At 40.9% G+C, this 18,245-nt stretch overlaps 1 protein-coding gene and 2 long non-coding RNA genes across 3 annotated transcripts; 1 reads left to right on the top strand and 2 right to left on the bottom strand.

Moving 5' to 3' along the window:
* Positions 1-841: 841 nt before the first annotated feature.
* Positions 842-2,878, bottom strand: LOC116611636. Its single transcript, XR_007313649.1, has 3 exons — positions 2,742-2,878; positions 1,426-1,582; positions 842-1,334 (listed from the first exon to the last, which is right to left on the bottom strand). It is a non-coding gene; the product is annotated as an uncharacterized LOC116611636 (long non-coding RNA).
* A 385-nt stretch (positions 2,879-3,263) lies between these two features.
* On the bottom strand, positions 3,264-4,969 carry LOC116611639. Its single transcript, XR_004293594.2, has 2 exons — positions 3,759-4,969; positions 3,264-3,396 (listed from the first exon to the last, which is right to left on the bottom strand). It is a non-coding gene; the product is annotated as an uncharacterized LOC116611639 (long non-coding RNA).
* A 1,386-nt stretch (positions 4,970-6,355) lies between these two features.
* Positions 6,356-17,981, top strand: LOC116611634. The gene is made up of 3 exons (XM_048732198.1): positions 6,356-6,978; positions 16,341-16,799; positions 17,360-17,981. Exons 1-3 carry the CDS (start codon positions 6,501-6,503, stop codon positions 17,554-17,556), a joined length of 1,134 nt encoding a protein of 377 aa, XP_048588155.1. The 5' UTR covers positions 6,356-6,500; the 3' UTR covers positions 17,557-17,981.
* Positions 17,982-18,245: the final 264 nt, after the last annotated feature.

Raw genomic sequence — 18,245 nt, 5'->3', positions numbered from 1 at the left:
CCTCCTACAAAATCAAAGAAAATGAATGACCGCTATAAGAAACAAGTTGGAGGAAAAGCTGAAGTGGGCAGAAAAGCAACTTAAAAGTATTGGCGATGGAGAACAGAGGCTGAAAAGCGGATAGTGGAACTTAAAAAGACTGATAACGACGACCTCGCTAAGGTATACTAAAAATAAATGCCTTCCTTTTTTCTTCCGCCTTCTGACCCCCCCCCCCCCCCCGCCCCCCCATTCCTTTGTTTAGTGGACTAACGGTCCACTTAACATCGAAATAAAGACATGTTATTCAATACGCATACTCTAATTGACAATTAAACCTTTATTTACTTTGTTTCTGTTTACAAACTTTAAGAACGACGTGCCCCAGGCCAGCCAAGATCAAGACAAAATGGCTTTCTTCTGGAGGCGGCGCCAGAGAGATGCGATCTCGATCGCGAGAGAGGCTTGGGTCAAGCAATGGTGGGCTTTTTTATTGAGGACCTAATCTACTCCCATTTATAAGTTTATTTCTCATTTCAGCGTTTAATCACTCAAAGAAGACCGAAGAAAGTCATCATTACTATAGATCATTGATACAATGTTACTGTTATTCTTCACTACAGTATATTCAAAGGATTTCTTAGTAATTTAATAAAAACGGGTTATTTGCCTGGTGGGAGGTCCGTATCGTGAAATACCGTTACCGAGGTCTTGAAAATACTGACCGAGGCCGAATGTTTAGCGCCAGCAAAAACATACTTTGAGCGAACAGCGCGCGCAAAATTCTCGGACAAGGGCAGATATAAGAATCTCCGGACCGCTCTTAGCCAATCAGAATGCAGGATCCGTTACCGTGACCGCTTAAAGTGCTGCTCCAGGGAAAGGTAAGACCGTTTTGGGCAAAAAATGTACATTATCTGAGGCTTACTTTCCCGAAAAAAAAAATTTCGAATTCCTCCAATCCCGAATATTTTTGCAGCTTTTCAAACACATGCGATATACACGAGACCGTAAAACACGTCCGTCGCTGACCGGCAAAATGTATTGCGGGCCCATGGCGCAAAAATCCTGTTGCATTATTTATGCGCTTTTAGTGTCGCAGTCAGTCTCGCAGTCACCAATCTCCCAGGCGTCTAGGAATCGCGAGTGAAAACGTTACAATGAGCTATACGGAGTCTTCAGAATTATCGGAAAATGAGTTGACCGACGTAGAGAACGAACTGGAATGTATAGAGTCTTACAAGGAACGGCAACATCTATAAACGAAGCGGCAAACGAGTTTCTCCCGTATCAAGACGAGCCGATCGCCGACGAAGAGTGGTTGGCGAATTACAACGCCTCTGTGCATACTCCTCCTAAACACAAGAAAAACAAGACAATAAACATTGGAGATGCAGCAATAATAAACGTTGAGCTGAATAAGATAATAGGCAACACACAACTTACAACTGCTGATGGCTGGCTGCCGCTTAGATCGATAGACCGTCTGCTTCTCGTAACGCCTAAACTGTTCCTCACAGGCTTTTTGGCGGCTGGCTTGTGTGGAGTAGCTCCGGTTTCTTTATGCGTTCGTTTATTTTTTTTTCTCCTTCCATAGTACATTCTGGAATCAACAACACGACGTAAACATGGGCCGTGCTTTGCGCGGGTCCGTTATGACCGTTTTTCAACGATCTCTAGTCTGTCGAAACGTGGGTCCATTAGCATTTTCTCGACTATTTGAGTATTGCATTCCCTGCTAGCAGAGGCCTCTTTTCTCTGTACTTCGCTTGGCTGACGTTCGCGTGGTAAAGATACCTCTGCCATGGCTCGCAAGTTTGTTTGATCAAACCGCCGTCCACGATCGTGGACGAGATCCAGAGCGCATGCTCCGTTTATTAATTAGTGGCCACTATTTGAGCCCACAATGACTAACGCATGCGTGAAGCGTATATCTGCTGTGGGATAATAAGCCCGCATTCGAAACGGCGTCCTCCGTAGCAATATCACGCGACGAATTATAAAAGAAGCCATTCAATGCCTTGTCTTCATTCAGAATTTTCCCTCGTTTGACTAACGAGTCAATCTACCGTTTACAGCTTTTGTATATTCTTCTAGAATTAACTGATCTAAGTTTACCAAAAAGTTTTGTAACATTTCTTCCAACTGTGCGATATTTACATTGAAGAAACTCGCCTGCCCAGATGTCTTGGAATTTATCCAACAAACAAGACAAAACTCGGCTTTGCTGTGTTTGCTGTTCAATCTATTTAGTGACGTTTTAGGTGATTGAAATTGAACAGATGTTGTTGTTTTTTTTTTTTTTTTTGAAGAGGAGAACTAACCGGAGTTTGATTCATAATTTGCGACAAAAATTACCATATTGACGGCTTTCGCGCGATCGTACGGGTTTTGGGACGTAATGCGCTCGCTTAGAAACGCTCACGCATGCGCAACGAAAACAGTTTCGACCCATGGCAGAGGTCTCTTTTCCTTGCGAACGCCAGCCCAGCGAAATACAAAGAAAAGAGGCCTCTGCTAGCAGGAAAAGTATTGCATGACATTCAGGTTAAATATTCTTTAGTCAAAACCCTAATGGACCCAATCATTTGCGAGCTGGATTCATTTTTGTGCAAGGTGAAGCTGCTTTGAACTTCGACGATGACGTCGTGTTGTGTCAAGCGTAACAAATCAACGGCTGAAATCCCTATGTCCCGGCTGTAACTTTTGGTTATTAAGAGATATAGTCTCAATGCGAAATACGTTTCTATAATAAATCTTACATTTCAAGCTGTTTAAAGCGGTGAAAAAGCAATAAAGTCGATGATTCTCTGCGAAGTAGGGTACTCGATTGTAGAAGTGTGACAACAACTGAAATCCCCTGACAGGCTCCATATATGGCAATCCTTTCGCACCTTCTCAAACTCTGACCGAGAGGGGACTGAGTTATGGTTGGTGTTTCAAGATGGCGGCCAAACCAAGACAAATCGTGTGTGTTTGAAAAGATGCAAAATATTCGGGATTGGAGGAATTCTAATTTTTTTTCGAGAAAGTAACCCTCAGATAATGTACATTTTTCCCAAAACGGTCTTACCTTTCCCTGGAGCAGCACTTTAAGCGGTCACGGTAACGGATCCTGCATTCTGATTGGCTAAGAGCGGTCCGGAGATTCTTATATCTGCCCTTGTCCGAGAATTTTGCGCGCGCTGTTCGCTCAAAGTATGTTTTTGCTGGCGCTAAACATTCGGCCTCGGTCAGTATTTTCAAGACCTCGGTAACGGTATTTCACGATACGGACCTCCCACCAGGCAAATAACCCGTTTTTATTAAATTACTAAGAAATCCTTTGAATATACTGTAGTGAAGAATAACAGTAACATTGTATCAATGATCTATAGTAATGATGACTTTCTTCGGTCTTCTTTGAGTGATTAAACGCTGAAATGAGAAATAGACTTATAAATGGGAGTAGATTAGGTCCTCAATAAAAAAGCCCACCATTGCTTGACCCAAGCCTTAATAACGCGTGCACTCTTTCTAATACTAAAAAGTATTCTATACAATTCCTTTTTTAACATTAAATAATTTCGTATTGTTGTTGTAGGGAGCGGACTTTCATCCTGCATTCACCTAAACGCCCTGGTAGCCCAGTCAAAAGGAAACTGTGATTAACCAACAATATTTCTGTAATGGTGAGTACAATTAAAACATGAAGGTTGTATATGGCAAGCATTTGTTCGGAACCCTGTCTTCAACTCACTAGCTAATACGGTGCTTTCCTCTCCAGTAGTTTAACTTACATTTACACCCCACTCTCTTGCTCTTTGCTCAACTTTGCTTTTCCATTGACCTTTATTGCAATCATGTCTCATTGTGGCATTCACTCGGCATTCAGTTTAAACCGCCTAGCTCTGCTCCGGTTGCCTGCATTGTTTCTCCTCTCACCATCACTCTGCACAATCTCTTGCTGAGTTGAAGTTGCACTACAAGTACTCCGGTTGGGGGTAGCAGCTCGCAGAAATAACTGCGCGAGAAATGTCAGTGTTGACGTCTTTGCGGTTTGATGACTGTCTAAAGAGAATACCGTAGCCCATACACAACTTCTTCAACTGTTCTCTCGGACAATGCGATAAGGAGGTGGTGTCGGTAAAAAAAAAAAACTTGAGAAGGAAATGCGATGGTTCTTTACCGTTAGAAGCATCGCGTATTACCTGAGTGAAGGACAAATATCCCTGCTGCGATTATTGTTTAGCTTTAGAAGATAAGCCCTTCTTCCGATAGGCATTCTTTTTCTTTGTCCTCAGCGTGTGCTTCACAAACTGGCTTGACCTCATCTTTCAATAGCGAGTAATTACACCAACATAGGTTTCTTGAGCCTGTGAAATCCTGTGATTTGTCCTCTTCGAAGATCACTTCTCGCCAAAATCAGACTGAAGGTGCACTTCCTCTTCAACAAAGTTAACAATTTCGTCAAGTTCATCGTCAACTTCACCTTCGCGATCCTCGTAGTTGTCATCCGGATAATTATCTGTCTGTTCACTCTGATTACTTGCTATTGATGCGTTGATAACCATCAAATCATGCTCATGATCATCAAGGCACCTGAACAGCTCTTTCTCAGTGCGTCCCACTCTAGATCATCTTCAATCTCTTTGAAGGCGTCAATATAAGTACACTCTCTCGTTTGTAAGATTCTTATCCAGAATCTAATCAGTTCCTGGTCCTTTGCTATCTGTTCAATTGCATATTGAATAATATTAGCCTTGTGAGACATTGCTGTATGTAAGCAAGGAATTGTACTTCTATTCTAGTAAGACAAAGAACTCGTACACATTATCCGAAATATATGTCACAAGTGTTTCTCTTAAAGCTACACGCTTCAAGCAATGTCGGATGTGTTGTCGTACCCATGATAAGATCCTTAGTGACAGTTAAGTGCGATAGGACAGTGCTGAATAACGTATGCGCATGCGCGTGTTCTGGCGAAAACAAACAAAATCTCAGTGTTGAATCGTTCGAGTAAAGGTACGAAAGGCTGACTTCGGTCGCTGTTTTGACTTACTGTACAGCATTAAAACCTTACTGTACAAAAGATGACAGAATTATTTGATAATGAGGGAGTCATAAAGAAAATTTTAGCCTTAGGTTTTATCTAGTTTTCTTAGCATTCGCCAAAATGTGACGGTTCGCCGGTAAAACCCAGCCATTTCAAAACAAAAAGGCTGGTTTAACCGCGCGGTACTGGAACTAGTCTTGCGTTTTTCAGCGCTGTCGTGCGATAGTAGTTCCGAGATTTCCTCCATGGTTTCCTTCTTTGGGGCATCACTTAACGCTGCGTTCACTACAATGAACGGATAGATACTTTTTTGCTTCCTGTAGCTCAGCCCAGACTGCCCAACCACCGACGTACCGAATCGTACCTTGCAACTCCTTCGTAAGCACGAACTCACTTCTCTCAGTTCAAGGAACAGAGATAGCATTTTGCTCCCTTCCCTTGTCTCTCAGATACTGCATATAGGTAGTGATAACCAAATTGCCAATGGAGAACAGCATCGATCTCGTAATCGTAGTTGGGATAAGTGTATGTCCGTCCGGCAATTCTGATTCAACCAATAGTGGATCATCGTTATGCACATGCGGCCTCAACGCGTCGAACCATTTCTGGTACAAGATATCGGACGGCAATAAATTGTTCAGATTTTCTGCATAGCCCTTCCAATTCTTCTTTTCGATTACACGAAATTTTTCATTTGAATTAAGTACTTCAGGATCCAGTTAATGAACGCCTGTACAGGTAGAGACAAACTACTGTTGTAGAATAAGTTGTTCTTATCTAGCTTCTCTTGTTGCTCAACAGGATCACTGATCAGTTTAGCCCAGATCGAGTTTGGTAGACCTGCGAGCTCCGGCGGGACTTCGCTTGTGACTTCATGTAACTGAGCTGCTACTTCGTTACCAGAAAGCTCAATGGCTGTAACCTCTTTTGAGTTGCAAACTTCAAAGAAACGCAAGAAAGGTTTGCATGGTGGGTATGTTCCAGTGATTTGTGGTATATGAACAGGAGGTCTAGAACCAGCGATGGCTTGCTCATAGAACTCCATGGACTCGTCAACGAAACGCATCGCCGTTTCTTGTTGGTAGAAAAGGCGTTCAAAGAATAGATCTCATTCACAATGTCCGCGTCTGATGTTACCTCACTCACATCAATAACGTCATTTTTATAGAATGCAACTATCCCACTACCCCACTACCCCACAATGGATTCTGACTGCATGCCCCGTTATGCTAGTTTCGTATATCGCGTCGGTGACTGTTCGCGCGCCACGGGGTAGTAGCTCGGATTACGCAACGTAACTTGACCGGTTATCTTCTCTACATAAACAGGGGGGAGCGCGTCGCAAAACAAGGCACAATTCGCCCAAATCAGAGGGGAGTTTCGTTGTTTGTCATTTCTAAATCAATTTACCAAACAACCTCTGTTTCCAACGCCCTCATACTCAAGCACACAGGTTTCATTCACGGATAAGCGCACATACACAGTCATGGACTCCCGCTCAATTCTCTTCGCCCTTGTGACAGTCTTCTGCTTCCACGCTATCGAGGCAACCCAGACGTGCCGCCCAATGAAGGATACCATCTTCGAGGGCTGTATGTCCTCGGGGTACAACACAACCTTCCCTATCCCCCCAAACATCGACCTCTCAGGACGCGCCAAGTCGTTTGTCAAATACTACATCAATTATTTTATGCGACGCATGGAGAATTGCTCCGTTGCTGCCATGGGCGAGTCTGTGCTCTGCTCAATGTTCGCACCTTATTGCCGTCCTCAGGACTCTGAGCCATTTCTTCCCTGTAGACGGGTATGCTCTGAGTTTCTCAAGAGATGCGTGGGAGATATAGATTTGTCTTATTTAGAGTATTACGTCAGCTCTTGTACGCTACTCCCTAATGCGACTGCGGACTCGGGAAAGTGCTTTGAACCGCAAGGATTTCACTATCACTACAACGCCAGCACAAAAGGTGAGTCAAATGACTTATCGATTTCTTCTAATGCTTAACAATTGAATTTGATACGTCAGGAGGCTCAAAGACAGTAAAAATCCGTAGTAACTCGGCTGCAATCCCCTTGTATGCTTGAGACCGCAAAATTAAAAAGTATTTTATTGTCGCGGTTATTGTACCGCGGTGAAGTTAGCAGCTAATTCAGCAGCTAATTCAGTGAAGTTAGCAGTGGATTCTGCAACCAATTTGAACAAAAGTTATAATAACGTCCTGATTTAACAAATCTCGTCTGTAAACACTTAAATCTTATGTATTATGATTGTGATTATTATGATTATTTTCAGACTTTATGCAAATTACGTAAACGTTGGTTATCCATATAAAAATGCTAAATTGGTTATAGTTTCGTTGTTTCTTGGGCTTCTTGTGAACAAAAGCAAGTGAATAAGATGATAAAGAGTAAATATCTTTTACAGGATTAACAGAATAGTCCTTTTCTTTTAAAATCGAATACAGAAAGAGTTTGTAATAATCATCCACTATGTTTTTATTGACCTCGAGGTCAAACAATAGGGTGATTCGATACGCAAACATACTTCTGCTTTCTATGCAATATAAATAGCACAAAATGGCCTTCTTAATTTGCTAAAGTAGTCAGATACATCGCCTGACGTACGAAACTTTAATACTGTGGTAAAGGACCTATATTTCATGCGCAAGGCAGAAAAACATTGGATCACGGCAACTCACTGGCTGACTCCCAGGAAATATTTATTTCGATATTTTCGATATCTCCCAAACTACCGAACCAAACTCTTCCACTCATTCTCATAAAAAACTACATAAAGGGCGACTCATTGAAAATAAATAAAGATTCAAATTCATATTTTAAATTGACGATTGAACTGACCAACCGGGAAACTCAAAACAGTCTATCCTTATTCTCCCCCTTTAAAACCTTGATAGACAAAATATAAAATCATGGGCTGATACAGGCGTCCCAGGACTATCAAAATAAGAAAGTCCAAATGCCATCTGCAAAATTTTAAGTGCTTAATGAACAGCTGATAAAGCTGCCAACTTCATGCCTGGGGATGGGGGGAAAGTAGACGGGTGGTCGTCCTATCTTTTAGGGTATAAAACTTCGACCAACTGCTATTCCTTAGGGGTGTTGAAGGATTTGTCCGATCTCTTAGGTATTCCTAAAGGGGGTTTAGCAGCTTTTTCCAATTCTTCTTCCTCTTAGGGTTCAAAATTCCTCCTACCACACCCAATTTGCTATTCTTAGGGGTAAGAATTTCTACTGACAACACCCAAAGTGCTATCCCTTAGGGTAAAAATTCATTTCGCCGACGATCACCCCCGGGTATATATCAGAGATACAAGAAAATAATAGTCTGAAAGCCATCTATCTCAACTCGAATGTTTATTCAATGGTGAATTAAATAAATAGAAAAACAACGCGTATTCACAGGTCGATATTCCCAAGACTAAAACTATGGTTCTATTTACACGTCTCGGGGCTATTAGAAAATCATAGTCTGATTCCCATCTACAAAACTCGAAGTCCGTGGTAAAGCGCCAAACTTGGTGCGTTGATGCGATGTATGATATCTCTCAGAGTTCGCCAACATACCATACACGCACTAGAAAAAGCCATATTCACAGGTCGATATTCCCAAAATAACAATAGCGCTATTTAGACGTCCCTAGGCTATGAGAAAATCGTAGTCTGAATCCCATCTACAAAACTCAAAGTGCGTGGTATAGCGTCAAACATGGTGGGTTAATGCGATATAGAGATCTCTCAAATTTCACCAACATACCATGCGCGCATTAGGAAAAACCATCTCACAGGTTGATATTCCCAAAACTAAAATTATAGTGCTATTCTCACGTCTCGCACCAACATACCATGCGCGCACTTAGAAAAAGCCATATTCACATATGGATATCACCAAAACTAAAATTTAAGTGTTATATTCACACGTCTCTAGGCTATTAGAACATCATAGTCTGAACCCCATCTACAAAACTCAAAGTGTTTGACGCTTTACCACACACTTCGAGTTTTGTAGATCAGCTCAGAATATTTCCTTTCCTGGAAACACTTATTTGTTTTGACATTCTAGGCATCAAAACATTGAAACAACCAATCACAGATGAAATTGTAAGATGACACTTGCTTGACCTAAGTAAAAAAAAAACATGGCGGCCATAGAGAGACGACTATGAGAGCATAGAACAGTATCTTTCTGCTTTTTGGTAGGGTTTTAGACCTATCAAAACGTGATTTTTTTTGTAGAAAAGCCTTTGGGCGCAAAGATGTGGTAAAATTCATATTTCGGGTGGCTATGTTCGGTGGGAAAGTCCGATTCGCTATAGTCAATAGATGACGGCGAGGGTGATGGCCATCACGATTGAATTACCGCTTGGAAGCGCATACTGGAATTCGAAGGCACAACTAACGGTGGACAAGCAGGCATGAATTTTTGACCCTGGAGTTGACTACTCAGTACTGCAAATGGTTTCCGTTGCTTCCTCCGAAGCTCATAATGCATGCATTAATACATGCCTTACGGTGTGTTGTGTTTAGTCTTAATATGTTACATATGCAGCCCGTCCGAGTTTGTCGGTCGATCATGAACATTCAGTATTCAAATTGCCTTGTGCAGGCGCTGTTAAAAGCTCAATGGGGTCTAAAAATTTTTTAAAAGTGGTTCAATTTATGAAAACTATTACAATAGCTTTGTGCTTAAAAAGAATTGGGCCATTGGACCACAGAACAACACTTGGATCAGCCACTGCAAAAAATGACTTGACACATACACAGTATTTCATATTTGGTTTAATGATCATCTCATCTCCTACACACAAAAAGCATGTGATACGCATAATATATCAAATAAAGCAAATAGGAGACACAGTTTGATTTTTTTTTGCTTGGCTTGTACCAACCAGCCCATCTTGTGTATAACTTTTGAATTTAAATATTTGACAATGTCCCTAGAGCATGAATGGGCTATGACTTGAAAGCCGAAAGGCTGAATGGGCTTAGGATGTATATGCCTTGAAGGTTAGAGGGATAATTACCCAGGGGTGGGTACAAGCCAACATTATGGAATGGTCCAACAGAGCTCAAAATTTCATACACCCAAAAAGGATGGAAACTTGCCACCCCCAAAATACACAAGCCTGTTGGTAAAATGTTCAATCCTAAAGGACACATGTTATGTTATAAATGTTATTTACAGCATATTTATAATGCAATATGTCTAGAAAACAAATCATTTTCATGAGCTTATCATTCTTCTCCTAAACAATTTTACTACAACAGAATTCTAATGATTTGAATTCTTTCTGGAAAAAAAATTTTCAGTCAGAGTAAATGGGAGAAAAGTGGAAAAAATTTGTCCAATCATACAATTTTAACAATCAAGCACCAAACATAAAAGTGATGTGAAATAATCATAGATCCCTTCTCATTTCAAAAGCCCATTGCACCTTTTGAATGCACAATATGCTGTTTCTTATAATATGTTTTAGTGTGATTTAAAAAAACCCAGAAGTATAATACTGTGTTAGCTCTGGGGATTTAATACATGGAGATGGTGAGTATTTATTCGAAGGAAATTGGAGCTCTGCTGCGGGGTGTCTACAAAACGAAGACCTAATACCTAAAACCTGTGACCCCAAAAGCTACGACCCCCCCCCCCCCCAAAAAAAAAAAAAATTCAGTTATTATTTAGTCTACCTTGTTTCCCAAATGGCTATACAGCGCGAAAGTTTCATATGGAATCAGTGATCCTAATGAGGTAATCCAGCGAATTTTGTGGTGCTTTTCACGGAGGAAGTATCCTCATGTGCACGCCAATGAACTATTTTTAATCGTCGTTTATTTGTCCAATTAAAAATTGTAGCTGCACACACTTTTCAGACACGCTCCGTTGCCCGATAAATTATCCCAAAAACTCTCCCGGTAACCTAACAGACCCGGCAATTACCGGTAATTTAGAAAAGTTTTCGAACTCCCTGGCGAGGAAGAGTGTTTATCAAAACAAAGCTTTTGCGTAGCGCGCCGATACGGGTTCCCGACAAGTAAATTATAATTTCCAAAGTTTATGAATAGATTGGCTAAATAGTTATTGAAATCCTAGTTTTGTCGATGTCTGTAGACAACTTGCACCCTAACAATTGCTGTGGCATCAACATTTTTCGAAAGACAAAGAACAAGTAAATAAAGTCTCATTTTGTAGAAAAAACTAATAATTTCGCAAAGCTGTTTATATTTTTAGGAACACTGTGACAGCTAAATTTCAAATCATTTGACAGAGATGAAACCTGATTGGTTGGAAGGAAATCTGATAAAATGATGTAAGCCTTGATTGGCTCACTTTTTACCGGGCAGTGGAATGGTTTTCTCTGTGATTAAAACTTTCTACAGCTCGACACAACTAGAATATGGAGCGATTTCCCGTAAGTTAGCGGGCAATTAAGATTTTGGAAGAAACACCCGAAAATGTTTACTGGGTGACATTCCGGTTTTTGAGTTTATCGGCGTTTTAAGAAACGACCACCTGGAAACACAAGTAGTTCCCTTTTTCCAAAAAAAAAATTGAATAAGCTTATTATCTCATAAGGATCACTGATTCCACATGAAACTTCCACGCTGTGTAGCCCTTTTGGGAAACAAGGTAGGCTAAATAATAACGGCAAAATTTTGGGGGTCGTTGCTTTTGGGGTCGTAGCTTTTGGGGTCACAGGTTTTAGGTTTTAGGTCTTCGTTTTGTAGACACCCCTCTGCAGCGCCATGTTTGACCGATTTCGAACCCAAACACATGTAGAAATTTGCCAAGATCTCAATTTTTCTGGGCTTAGAAAAAATTATTTTGAGAATAAGGAGTTATGTAGCTTTCGAAATCGGTATGTCTCTATATGGGACGCGACGCCAGTTGCTGGGACGTTTGGTTTCTTTAAACAATTTCGTGTTAAGCTCTGCACATCACCGACATAAGTATAGGAAACAAGGGCCCTCTCTACACTGTCAAGTGGACTGCTTCGTTTGATAGCTAGCCTAGCCGTATTTATTGCTATCATTTTTTTTGCTTTTTCTGGCTGATTTTAAAACCAGAAAGCTTATACAGCGCTGCCAAAGTTTATTATTAAATAGCTAAATTGAGTAAAAACAAAATAAAATTAGTGTGTGAGGCTGTAGTTTCAGTTGGCTCCTCTGCAATAAGGCCATCATAAATAATAAGCTACTGTACTCTATAAATAAAATTGAAAAGAAACCCCTTCCTCTCTTCTTAATATAATTGTAACAATTTATTTCAGATATTGACCATGGCAAAGAAGACGAAGATATAAGTAAGTAAATATATATATAAGGATGGACAAAGAGATCATTGAATTTTCTCGTTTGTATTCCACTCTTGGTGATTAAAAAACTTATACTATTCTTTCTTTTAAATGTTTGCTTTATTTGTTCAAGCTGTGTTATTGACTATTACACTTTTTGACAGTATTGTTGCAAACTGACCCCCCCCAGCTCTGTAGCACTGTCAAGAAAATAGGGGGGACCCCCTTCGAATTGACAAAGACAATGCTTGAAGAACGTTGCTTGGTGGACAAATGGTATGAGATTATATGGCTTTCAATGTTAATGGAGATTTGCACCCCAGCCTCTGCTATGGCCCTGCCCCTGGACCCCTTGTTGAAAATAGGTTTTCTAGTAATAAAATGTTTTCTAGCGAGGGAAGAATTTGTACTTCTAGTATAATCCGAGTATAAACCAAGAACATGGATGAAGGTTGGTTAAAAAGTTTCTATGTAAAATCTTCACTCACCATCATAAATACTCATCCATATTTTTACTCCATCGCTTCGAAGCCTTGCACGAGATATCTTGGAAAGATGATCTAACACACTGGCTGCTCTAAAATTGCAAAAATCGACGGGAAAAAGCTTTTAAAGCGAAAAATATATCTTCCCGGCGGTAAAAGGAGAGGGGCTTGAATGATGACGTCATAATCCATTTAGGCCGCCATATTTGTGTTTCCAGAAAAGGAAATATTCTGAGCTGTAGATGGGAATCAGACTACGATTTTCTTATAGCCCTGGGACGTGTGAAGAGCGCTATAGTTTTATGTTTAGGAATATATTGCCGGCCGGCTGGCTGGCTGGCTTTGCTTCCAAATGAACTTTGAACCCTTCTTTCAGGTTCAGGTACCACCCCTCCCCTAGTGTCAAATTGTTTCTTGTGAATCTCATTCCACCCCTCCCCTTTTCAGTCATGTGCTTAATTGCTAGCGTAGGTATCCTGTGTCGTGAATTAAAATTGTCTTGTCAGCTTGGATTCAAAGAAACTGAGTTCCGTATTGAAGCTCATTTCACCTTCTGGTATTGAACAATCAAGATCTATTCCCACCCCCCCCCCCCCCCCCCCTCTCTCTCTCTCTCTCTCTCTCTGTCTCTCTCTGTCTCTCTCTCTCTCTCTCTGTCTCTCTCTCTCTGTCTCTGTCTCTCACAGCTGTCTCTGCAGCTGTATCAAAAAGATTGGGTCGTTTTAGCCAAGAAAAGGGGAGGGAGGAAAAGATCCCGGAAGGTGTTTAGAGAACTTGCTAGTGAGAAGGTCTAACACAAATGTCAGGTGCCTCAAAAGGGCAAATTTTAGAAACCAATGATAAGCATCACACCTGCTTGAGCGACTCAAATGGATAGTGGGTGTGACACTGTTAAAAAGGGAGAATTACAGATCACGTAAAAAAATATAAAAAAAACATTCGCTATCTTTTACTGTAATTATCAAGAAAACAAAAAAGATCACAAATATAGTAAAAACGTTTATGGTAACTTTTGAGGATATTTGTTAAAAATAATTTGCTTGCATGTTGTGAAAATAACAACACATCTCATAACACGAACTTTTGTGGAGTGCACAATATAAATAATCGGTATGGCTCAAACAAGCAATCAGTAACTGATGCAATATAGCAAATAGCTTCACCTACGCACTGCGTACCTATGTTTAATGACCGCGCGCATGCTATCCATCGGTCAAGTAATCAGGCACTGAATTAGCTGCTAACTTCACCGCGGTGTTTGAAGCTTCTACACAGACTTCGAGTTTTGTAGATCTCATATATCGCATCAACGCACATTGTTCGACGCTTTACCACGCACTTCGAGTTTTGTAGATGGGATTCAGACTATGATTTTCTAATAGTCTAGAATCGTCGAATAGCGCTATTGTTTTAGTTTTGGGATTATCGACATGTGGATATGCCTTTTCGCATGGTGTGTTTTTGAAATCTGAGAGATCCTGCGAGTATGCCTTAATGACCGCGCGCATGCTATCTATGGGGTCAAGTTATCTGACACTGAATTAGCTGCTAACTATTAACTGCGGTGTTTGAAGCTTTAACCACACACTTCGAGATGGGATTGGGACTAGGAGTTTCTAATAGTACAGAGACGTCTGAATAACACTATTATTTCAGGTTATTGAATATCGACCAGTGAGTATGCAATTTTATTCCTGTGCGCATGGCTATCTTTCGGTCAAGTAATCATAGAGCCATCTAGCTGCTAATTTCATCGCGGTATGTTATTCTTTACCACACTCACTTTGAGTTCAATAGATGGGATTTAGACTATGATTTTTTTATTGCTTTCGCGACACCTGAGTAGCGCTCTGTTTTTTTGGGGGAATATCGGCCCCTGACGACTTTTTTCTATTCATTCAATTCACCACACAATTCGAGTTGTGATAGATGGTTTTCAGATTATGATTTTCTACTTCTGATTTACCCATATAGGCCTTTCCTTTTAGATGTAAATATATCTGTTTTGTTTAGTTTTTTATTTTGCTGTCATGTTAATTTTAAGTTTTGACTAGAATTATACATAATATCACAGGCAGCCCAAGGCTACTGTCACTGGTTCTAAAGGAATCTATGGGGGGATTTATTTGTTAGCGAAAAAATACTTTATCTTGAGAAATAAAACTTTAGATCATGTAATATTGTGTTTGAGTCTTCCTTTATTTCAATTTTACCGATAGAATGTCATTAGAGCGTGTTTGAAGCCCGCCACGAATTGTGTTTCTTACTCTGTATAAAAATAGGAAAGGCTGGGGACTCCTTTGGCTAACGGCCATCACACAACTACTTCGAGGCCCGATAAAACTCGCAAAAATCGACTAGTCGCCAACCCAGCGCCAAAACACTTTGAAAACATACCTTAGCTTTCAATTGAGTCTCATGTCACCGATTTGCGAATTTCACTCATATTTTTTCAACTTTTTACCGCCTACTGTCGAATTCACCATCTGTGCCAACAGATCCTGTGCACTTTCTAACCGAGGGGCTCTAGGAACGAGGCACTGCTCGGAAATTCAAACTTCGAGGAGTCGTCGGTGCGACAACGGCCGCGCCGAGTGGTAGTTCACTAAACAATCATAATTCATAAGATTTAAGTGTTTGCAGACGAGATCAGGACGTTAATTTATAACTTTTGTTCGAATTGGTTGCTGAATCCGCTGCTAACTTCACCACAGGTAGCCCAAGCAATGGTTTCTTGTTCGTAGCTCGGAATTCGGCTGTTCTGAGAGGGGACGATTAAACCTTTTTTTGTGTGTGAAATGTTGTCAATAAAATTGCCTTAAAACTTAGAACATGCCTTGTTGTTGTCAAATTCATCACGTGTAATACACGATTTGGCGGGGTTTTCTCAACGGAATTTATGACTTTTCTCCCCCTAAGGAAAGAGACAAGGTTGGAGGCGCCATTTTCGGTAGCACTCGAAATTCGAGAGAAAAAAACAACAAACAAAATATTTTTATCTCGCAGACCTATGCCAGGATACACTTATATTCGATATGTGGCAAAACATCCGAGCTAAACTATTTTCCCTTGCCGCTAGCCGTTTTTTTAAAACCAGAAAATAGCCACGAGCATCCTTGACCGACGCCGTTGGACGATTAGTTACGCTTGGCCGCGCTGGAAGGAGCACAGGTAGCCCAGACAATGTTTGCTTGTTCGTAGCTCGGAGTTCGGCTGTTCTAAAAGGGGACAGAAAAGCGTTTTTTTTTTAATGTTGTCTATAAAATTAAGGCATGTTCTAAGTGTCACAAAAAAAACGCTTTACAAAAAACGGTTGCCATGGTAACATGGAGCCTCTCCTCGACATGTCAATGGCATCAAAACGTCCGCTGATAGATTTTAGGAAACGTCAACAAGTTTTAGTCTCTTAGTTTCTATGGTTCAGAAGTTATAGCAATTTTCCCGGAGGGGTGGGGGGGGTTAGAGAGCTTCCCCCCCCCAGTCTGAATAGGGTTAAGGCGAAAAAATATAATAAACTATGATGTGTTTTATTTCAAGGCTTACTGGAAAATGAGTGCAGTCCCTTGATCTTCCCAATGTGTAAATCTATTGGTTACAGTCACACCAGCATAAGCTTGTCAACCCAACTCAAAGTCTACAATATATTCTACCAAAAAAAATTCTCAAACACTTCAGAAGACGCTGTTGTAAAGCCAGGCTCCACCGTCGACAATTGGCAAGGATTTTTCAAGAATTTTTCCCAGTGCTCTTTAAACTTGAAGAAGTTTTTCTGCGGTGATCTCTTTCCGCCCTGCTTTCCCGATGAGGGTCTCCAGCATTATACCTTATGCCAGTCGTTCTGTTATGATATAAGTGTCAAATGTCCTGCATTGTTGAATACGGTGTATGGCCCGTGGTTGTCTGGATGCGAGCTGTTAGCATCAGGTAACACCTCGCACGGGTACTGTAGAACATCGTCTTGGCCACCACCCATGGCATGGCTTAAGTGGTTTCAAGGTAAGGGGGAGGGGGATGGGGAGAAAAAGTGGAAGGGCAAGTGGAAGAGGAGGGGTGGTAATTTGGGAAGAAATAGCATATTTGGCGTGGTTGAAGCAGTTTCTAATCGAGCGTGGAGTAAGAAGTATTAAGCGCCCAGTTTACTTGTGGTTTACTGTAAACATATCAAACATATTCCCCACATATAATGTCCTTCGTATGTGTTGCCTTATATGAGCATTGATGCCCATATTTAGAGGAGCTACAGTTTTCCCGTTCCCTGATCTCCTGAAAACATGGTGAGAATATGCTGATTCATGTCAATTTGAGACTTGCGGCCAAAATTTGTTAGAAAACCTTGATCGCTTGGTCAAATCTTTTTTCTCACTGATCTCGAAAAGCCCTTAGACCCAGGCTCCCAAGAGGTCGGCCGAGTGGGTATGAAGGACACCCAAATTTTGATATGATAAGTTTCGGATAATAAGTTTTGGACTACTACCAGCTTAAGACCGCCTATGGGATAGCAGAATCAAAAGAATAGTTACAACCGTTACTTAACAGATATTTGTTTGCTATTAAAGATTACCAAACGCCATCACCGCCTCCTTCCCAAAACAAGCCCGCAGTCCAAGGGCTTGTAGTAGCGGTAGCAGTGATCGTACCCATAATCCTCATCGTGCTTATCATCCTTGGTGTACTGGCGTGGCGGCATCACAGGCTACCCAAAATTTGTTTGAGAGGAGAAGACAAGGAAGATCTCGTAAAGCTTACAAAATGAACATGTTTACATTAATATAAATTACTATTGTCGGGGAATATTCTTAGGGTATTTGTAATAATTAGAGTTCTTGATTGAGGGAAATTATAACTAGGAAGGAGTAATTCGAATCATGTTGCAAATAGCTTTCGTGATCTAATATTGTAAGCGCGTGATGGTTGTAATTGGATAAGACTGGGATGGTCAATGAAGTAATAGCATAAGTCCAGGATAATAATAGTACTTTTCTAGAATAGCGTAGGTTAGGCTTTAATTTTTTGTACGTAGGGGAAATAATCTGTAAATCTGGAATGAAGTTCCTATTAAATTTAGTATATATACATGTGATTTTAACTTAGTTCAGTACGCATTTACGGATAGACGGAATCGGATAGTGGTGATTCTATGATCATTATACGTCGGCCATAATAAACACAGAAAACTCAGCCGAGAGTTGTAGTTGAACCAGCAAGCAAGTGAGAGATAAGGCTTTCACGACACATGGTCCTTCGAGCCGGATGGTAGTTGAACCATCGTACAGGGGCTGTAAAGATCGTATCTCTTAGGGACCATTCAGTACCTGACGCGGTCACGCGAGTAAGGGGGGGAGGGGAGGGGTACAAACTCTTGCTCTCCAAAAAGTGAGTCATTTCTGTTGAAGGATCTTCGCAAATACTTTCCTTATTCCATATGATACCTTAGACCCCCTA

This window comes from Nematostella vectensis, chromosome 9 (genome assembly GCF_932526225.1).
Source record: "Nematostella vectensis chromosome 9, jaNemVect1.1, whole genome shotgun sequence".
Lineage (NCBI taxonomy): Eukaryota > Metazoa > Cnidaria > Anthozoa > Actiniaria > Edwardsiidae > Nematostella > Nematostella vectensis.
Note: the sequence above shows the minus strand (reverse complement) of the source record. Positions and strands in the feature narration are given on the sequence as shown.

Bases quoted from the DNA above. Each gene is read 5' to 3' on its own strand.
- LOC116611634 (XM_048732198.1), top strand. From the start codon at position 6,501: ATGGACTCCCGCTCAATTCTCTTCGCCCTTGTGACAGTCTTCTGCTTC. The intron at 6,979-16,340 runs GTGAGTCAAATG...TTTTATTTCAAG, and splicing joins CTACAACGCCAGCACAAAAG to GCTTACTGGAAAATGAGTGC. The intron at 16,800-17,359 runs GTAAGGGGGAGG...TTGCTATTAAAG, and splicing joins ATGGCTTAAGTGGTTTCAAG to ATTACCAAACGCCATCACCG.